The sequence below is a fragment of the Phytophthora cinnamomi genome, assembly GCF_018691715.1.
Source record: "Phytophthora cinnamomi strain GKB4 chromosome Unknown Contig69, whole genome shotgun sequence".
NCBI lineage: Eukaryota > Oomycota > Peronosporomycetes > Peronosporales > Peronosporaceae > Phytophthora > Phytophthora cinnamomi.
The window spans coordinates 89469-97179 of NW_027151002.1; the positions used below are offsets into that span (position 1 = coordinate 89469).

Here is a 7711-nt window from a genome sequence, read left to right on the forward strand (position 1 = left end):
GGTGGACTAACATTTCCTCGTGTTGGATACAGTCTCCAGTCCCAGCGAATTGCAGGAAAATTTACACGGGTTTCTCGAGCAACTTCAGTCCCGCTCACTGGCCGCGGCATCCGCATCAAAGTATAATACAACCTGGGGTCAATGGTGTCAATGGTGTGGCTGGCTAAATTTTCCAAGATGGCTGCCCGAGAGCACTAGCCAGCACTCCTATCAACTCGCTTTATTTGCCGTTTACTGCTGGAGATATGGCTGGGGCCAATCAGGCATCGGAAACACTGCCGGTATGTAGCGTGGGGATCAGGATGAAAGCCTTGCCCTCATTGCACTTTGGTAGTGACTGCGGTTGCAGTCACTTATCAGCTTCTGAAGTTGCAGTTGCAGTTGCAACTTCAATACTTGCTTTAAGCCATGCCTCGAAGAGAACCATGATGCACAGAAGAGCTTCCTCTGCGCAGTAGCGAGTGGAGGAATTTCTAAACCTCCTAGTTATTCACTTTTCCTTTTGCTTCCTACTAAGCAATACACTTTGCAACAACAACTTACGGAAGTGCCAGCTTCCCCAACACTGTCTACCGTTTTCATCTCGTGGACGTACTACAAAGTCGACTGTAGTGAACCAGCGTTCACGCGATGAAGGTACACAGAGGCAATACAACTGAAGACGAGTCCGTCGCTGTAGCGGAGACCAGTGCGGTGGGTGTCTCGCTGCTCATTCCGGTGGTCGCGCGTCGAATCACGTCGATGTCCCTCGGCTTTAATCGAGTGGACGAAAGCCCGTACTGAGTATGAAGAAAGCGTACGAGCTCGTAGCAAGGGTGACATGGAGCTCTACGAACGACTGAAGGAGACCGGTAAGAGCACTATTGACGAAAAGTTGCTGCGTGCTCTATGCACCTACCGCTGGGAGGCCTGTCCAAGGACGATGTGACGGACGACCGTATTATGTCGGAAGTCCAGGCTATTCTCCAGCGGGTGAAGAATGACACGCTCCCAGATGTTGATCATCTGTTCAGCAAAAAGCTGGGGCTTGACATGCCTGAGTCGGATGTGAGCGAGCGTGTGCCCAAGTATTTCGTGCAATGCAACCAACTCATGGAGGAGAACGGCGTCGTAGTTTGTTTCGAGGGTGAGCACGGCTCGAAAGAGAAGTGCAAGCTTTTGATCGAATCTTTGTCGCCATATGAGCTGAAGCCGGATGTGAAGAATGCAATTCGTTTCCAAGCACCGGCTGCGCTCACAGACGAATGCAAGTTGTATGATTTGATCCTAGCGAAAGCTCTCGAGCAGGATCGCGATTTCCTGCGTCGCAAGCGTGTCCGCTATGATGATCCATTTGCCAGGGCTGAAAAAACACCTAGACTGCAGGGTCGTAATGGCCCAACGAACACGCCTGACAGTGGTCATCATGGGCCGCAAGAGACTCGCGGTGGCGGAGCAAATCGCGTAGTGAGAACGGCAGCAAAGGTGCCGGCGGAAAAAGTGCGACCGGCCGTGCCAAGAGATGGCTGTCTTATGTGCGGTGGTGCGCATCACGTTGCGTCATGTCCTGCGGCTACCCTAGAGGGTAAAAAAGGAACTACCCCGAAAGTTTCACTCGAACCGCCCGGACAAAACGCGGATGAAGCGTATCAAGGAGCGCCTTGGTGGTGTGCATACCATCAAATTGAACGATGTCCTTGAGCTACTGTGCAGACACTGGCTCTGACTGGTGTTTGATTAGTCGCAAAACTTTGTGGAGCTCGCTCGGCTGTGCACTGGCGTGCAGGCTGAGACGTTGAAGAGGCCGGTCGTTGGCAAAGCCATCGGCGGGCATGATGTGGAGGCTCGCGAGTCTGTTGAAATGCATATCCGGCTACATACTGCTGCAGGCCCTGTGGAACCGGCTGACCCTGTCACTTGCCTCATTATTGAAGAGAATGAGGACGAGTTCATTATGGGCAATGATGTGTTGCTCTCGCTGGGTATTAATGTAAGCCGTCAGTTGGAACAACTGGCGGGCAACCGACTGGAGCAAGACGATGATCCTTTCGTCACTGAGAATGATGCCCGATCTGGACTCAGCTATGATGCTTAGATTGTGCGGTGGTAGAACTTCTAGTTGAAGCAGCACTGGAGAATGGTTTTCCGGTGGAATTCGTGGATGATTTAAGACGCATTGCGCTGAAGCACGATATTTGGCGCTTAGTTTTGCGCGATGATCCGCCTGCAAATGTCCCGCCGTACAAGCTGCGATTAAAAGACAATGCAAAGCCATTCCGATGCAAAGCGCGTTAGTACGCACCACTACAGAGTGCATTCCTCCGGGAGTTTAACAGGACATTGGTGGAACTGGGGTGGGTGTACAAAAACCCTAGTAGCAGGTGGGCGTGTGCAGCACTACCTTTTCGGAAACCGAAAGCAGATGAATTCCGCCAGGCTGTCGAATACAAGCCTCTAAATGTAACGACTGAAGCAATTGCTGGTCTTATGCCTAATCTCAAGACGAAGCTAGAGAGGGCGCGAGGAAAAAAAGCACTACGGTTTGTTTGACTTTATTCGGAGCTTCTGGCAGCTTGATGTGGCGGAGGAGAGCCGTGAAATGCTAGCCTACATGACGGATGAGGGCGTGTTCACGCCAGCCCGTGTCATGCAAGGAAGTTGCGACTCAGCACTCAATTTTCAGGTGTCGATGGAGAATTGTTTTGCGGAACTGCTGCATGAATATTTACTCCTCTGGATCGACGATTTACTACTTTTTGCGGATACAGTCGACGATTACCTGTTGGTACTTGAGAAACTGTTTGACCTGGTACACCAGTTTGGACTGAAGCTGAGTTTGAAGAAGTCTTCGCTCTACCAACAATCAGTGACGTGGTGTGGGAAAGTGATTGACCAAAATGGTATTCGTCACGACCCGAAGCGGATCGAAGGCCTCACAGCGATGCCACAGCCACGGACGGCGGGGCAACTTCAACAGTTCATCTGTGCAACGAATTGGCTGCGCGACTCCCTCATAGACTATGCACGCGTCATCCAGCCCCTACAGCAGTGTCTAGATGTGGCGTTGAAAGGAAAACGCAAGCCGAAGCGTGTGGCTTCGGGGATTGCCGTAGATCTCACTGAAAAAGAGATGAACAGCTTCAACCAGGTGAAGACGCTGCTGCAGCAGTCTGGCAGCTCGTATACCCTCGTGACGGCGCGACGTTATGCCTGTTTGTAGATGCTAGCGATGAAAGATGGGCATCCATCCTCACGCAAGTGGCCGTATGGAAATCTGGAGTGACTGTCACGGACCAAGCTCACGAACTACGGATCTGCAAAGGTGGCGCCTTCCATGGTGCTCCAAAAAATATTGGAGTGTGATCGAAAAGAAGGTTATCCCATTGGTCTTTCTTGCGAAGACCTGGACTACATACTACAGAGGCCCGGTGGTTTCAAGGTCTTTCGTGACCACCGCCACCTCATCCATGATTTGCACCTGGCCAGGGAATTAAGAAGCACGTTAGAGGAAAACGGCTTCGTTGGTCTGTCAAACTCATGAAGTTTCGCTATACTATCGTACATATTGGAGGGCCAAACAACTTATGGGCAGATTTGATTAGTCGGTGGGGAGGTAGTTCCCCTACAACTACGACTACTTTCAAACGAGTTACGCGTCTGCAACCCCGTGCTCAGCGTTGACCGCTGCTGCGTCCGCTGGACCAGGACGGATTTACCTGGCCAACGTTGACGGAAATTGCTGCGACGCAAGCTGCGCATGCTGGCTTTGCCCCGACTGGTGGTACGCGAGATAGCAACAATGTGCTATGGTGTGGAGGTACTATTTGGATTCCTACGGCCGCAAATTAGCTCGTGCAACGCCTGTTGATTATTGCGCACAGTGTGGCGCAGGGTCACCGTGGTGAGGCTGTAGTGATGAACCACCTTCAACGTGTATTTACCATTGATGGCCTGGCCAAGATCGTGCGGCGATTCCTGTGGTCTTGCTTGCTGTGTCTACATGCAAAAGGGGTAAGATTATCCCGCGACCCTGGGGCGAACTATACCGAGCTGACACGCAATGAAGCCCTACATTTCGATTTCCTCTATCTTGGAGATGGGTTTGGTACATGCAAGTACCTGTTGGTCATGAAGGACAATTTTAGCCATTTCTGTGAACTTGTACCCTGTGATACTCCGACTAGTGAAGTTACGGTAGAAGGACTGCTGGGGTGGCACAGCCGTTTCGGTATCCCTTCGCAGTGGCTCAGTGACAACGGATCGCACTTTAAGAATAACGTGATGACCGAACTATGCAAACGACTGAAGTGCCAGCAAAACGCTGCCGTTGCATACTGTCCGTGGGTAAATGGCTCGGTGGAGCGTCCAAAAAGAGATATTTTGCAAGTCCTACGCACTATGATACTCGAGTACCGTATCTCGCACCATGATTGGATGTACTTGGTGCCATTAGTTCAAGCTAACATGAACCACTCACCGGTGGCCTCTCTGGCTAGAGCCACGGTTGAAGTTTTTACCGGTTTTGTGGTGGGTCTAACTTGACTCACTACTTTAGCATACGTTGCGCAACGTGTTTGAGGAAGCGTAAGTACTTAGTAATTACTTAGGTTAATTATATTTGAATACACAAATATAAGTTAACTTTAGACAAGACTCCAAGTGACTTAGATTAGGTAAAATGAGAACTGTATTGTTGTAAATTGATCTTCCTCTAAAATCTGCTAAAAACTGTTTATCGTCTATGAAAGGGTTGACAGCGGCTGGCTGTCAGAGCCCCTTAATATGCATGTTTCTGATTGGTAGAAAGATGCTGCTTTCTACCAATAGGATCTTTGGGTATGTGGACCACTAATTGTGGTGACCCACTTCAATGTATCCATTGGTGTGTCTTACACCAAGGTGAGGAAGTATCTAAAACTTTTAACAGATAACCTATCCGTTAAATTCACAAGTGGCTTGCAGCCACTTGTGCGTGTAACCGTTACACCATCCCCCCCTGGGTTAGACGCGCGGGGTCTCCGCACGTCAATCTTCGGAATTGACCATTCGTCAATTCTCCGCGTTTGGAGAAGAAATCCGCGCTCATTCAACGATGAGCGCGCCTCAGAAGAAGTCCGCAAAGTCGGTGGGGAGTCATCTCTCCATCGACGACTGAAAGAGCAATGCGGCGCCGTCGACTTCGACGACGACGATGAAGACATGGAGGGCGAGGAGGACTCGCCCTCAAAGCGTAAAGACTCAGTGTCGAGCGAATCGCTCGACCCTCACGCCAAGAACGTTCGCCCGCGTGAAGGGGACGAATCGGACGCTTCGAGTTCGAAGCGTTCGCGTACTGAGAGCGATACCCCACTCGCTTCCGCTGGGGCTCTCAGTACTTCGCGCGCTGCTGCTGCAGCGCGTGACACGTCTAGATCCACCGGGGTCCCCGAAGGGACCTGGGGAGGAGGTTGAGGTTTGTCTTCCAGATCCGGATCCGGATCTGCCTCTCTTCCGTCGACAGAGGTCCTCCCAGCACTCTGTCGATCCGTGGATCTTGCTTCATTCAGCGGCGTCGTCGTCGATCCCAACTCCGATGACGCCTGGTCCCCTTGTTCCATCCTCGCGAACTTCTTCTTGGGACTCACGGTGAAATCCCGAGTCACCAGAAGATCCGGGCACGCGCACCATTGTGGTGTAGCGGGATCAGCAAAATCTGCGAGATTGCTAGATCCAACTTCCCAACAGCGCCCGGACACCGACTAACGGAGGGGGTACACCGATGATCCGTGATCAGTGCTGAACTCCTCACCTTGTGTACCCGTCGGTAGGGCTGGATCTTGCTCCTCTGGTAACTTCTGAAGAGTCCAAGTGTTGAAGTAGGAACGTCTTGGCGAGACGCGGGGATCCGGTGGAGCAGCGCGGAAATCTTCACTCTGCTCGCGGTTCTTGGTCCAGATCAAGTGATTCCCGACTTGGATCTGGCGGTCTGGATCTGGATCCGGCCGAGTGGTTGCCTTGTGGTGTGTTGTAGGCCCTTGTTGCGACTTGGTAGGTCGCCCTTTGTCGTACTTGCCGCTTCCTATAGCGGGATCAGGGTAGTTGAGAGTCTTGGATCACCCGGCCAAGTAGTTAACTCCGGGTGATCTGGGATCTGCACTTGTAGGGAGTTCACTAGGAAGGTTGATTCTGGCCAATATATTATCCAGATTATTCAACCAACACTAGATCTGCTACCCAGTACCTTGCCGCTTCTTGGTGGGCCAATGTCGATCCCGATTCCAGGCGAAGGCGAAGGCACTTGTGTTGTCCAAGGCAAATTAGACTCTTTGGGGGGTGAGGGCCGCTTGCTGGCGCTTGGTAGTCTTGGGGTGCGTGTGGAGCCAAATCCAATATCCACAGCGTACGTCGAGCGGGGCCAATATGTGTTTCCCCGCCGCGAGTAGACCACTTGAGCACTTCCAGGCAAATTCGACTCTGATTTATGGTTATGTCCAATCCTATCCCAAAATCCCATCACCCAATCCGAACTATCTTCCCATCTGTACCTGCCGGCTCTACGGACCACCTCTACCTTCACTGCATCGTCGCTTGTTCCCTCCGTTGAGTTGTAGCCGCCAGATCACCCACTGAGTCCCAGATCTGCCAGATCCCCAGATCCCCAGATCACCAGATCACCAGATCCCCAGATCCAGATCCGCTGATCTCCGAAGTGCCTTGATCTGGGTCGGTCTGCGTTGATCTGGGGTCCCTGTGCTGTTGCAACCTCCTTTCCTCGCTTTCCTCGTCTTAGCCGTCTACCAGAGGCTTGGATCCGCCCGGGCGTACGAGATCCGGATCCAGATCCACATGGATACATGTGATCTGGATCCACCTCTCCCAAATCCGCTTGATTCACGCTGATCCTCGCTGATCTTGAGTCCTTGGGTCGTCGCAAACTCTTTTCTCCACTTCGCTTGCCATTGCCACCTCTCAGAGGCCCAGATCCGCATGGGTGCATGTGATCTGGATCTGGATCCACATGGGTACATGTGATCCGGATCCCACCGTCCCTGATCTGGGTTAACTTGTCTTGATCTGGGGTCCTTCGGCTGGCGTAAGCTCCATCCACCGCTTAGCGTATCCTAGTCATCCCTCAGAAGCTCAGATCCGCCTGGGTACAGGTGACCCGGGTCTGGATCCACATGGGTACATGTGATCTGGATCCAACTACTTCCGATAGTACGGATCTGGCCCTCTGCCGTATGTAGACGTCTTCTGTGTCATCTTGTAGTATTTCCAGTAGTCTCCCTTTGACGCCACACATCTGACAGCCTCGATCCACCCACATCACCAGATCCCCTCGATCTGGTTTCTCGGGTGTCACTTCCGCGGTATAGTGACTCCGTCAAGATCCATCTTTTTGCCGATTGCTCCCAATCACCCCTTTCCCGGAATTCGCTTCTCCACATTACTACGTCGAACTTATCGCCCAGGTCCAGGACGATAAAGCGTTCGACAAACATTCGTTGTTTGTACGAGAAACGCACGTTCACGACGCGCTTCTCGGTCTTCACGATGGCACCTGTTGCCAGTCGTACCTCCAGAAGACTTCGAGGTACATTTACCTCCTCGAAGTCAAGACTCGTCAGGCTCCGCAGTCGAACAAAGTTGTTCGACGCGCCTGAATCTACCAAAGCTCGAAGATAGTCACTCGCTCTCTTCGAGTAAACCTTCAAGATGACTAGGTTCGGCCTGTCATCTTGTTTCTTACAGT

General features: G+C 51.9%; 1 protein-coding gene across 1 annotated transcript; it reads left to right on the top strand.

Moving 5' to 3' along the window:
• Window positions 1-888: 888 nt before the first annotated feature.
• IUM83_19982 (uncharacterized protein) lies at window positions 889-2074 on the top strand (the record flags this gene model as incomplete). The annotated part of the gene is made up of 2 exons (XM_067945050.1): window positions 889-1479; window positions 1721-2074. The coding sequence occupies 2 exons, from the start codon at window positions 889-891 to the stop codon at window positions 2072-2074; spliced, it is 945 nt and encodes a 314-aa protein (XP_067786237.1).
• Between the last annotated feature and the right edge of the window lie 5637 nt (window positions 2075-7711).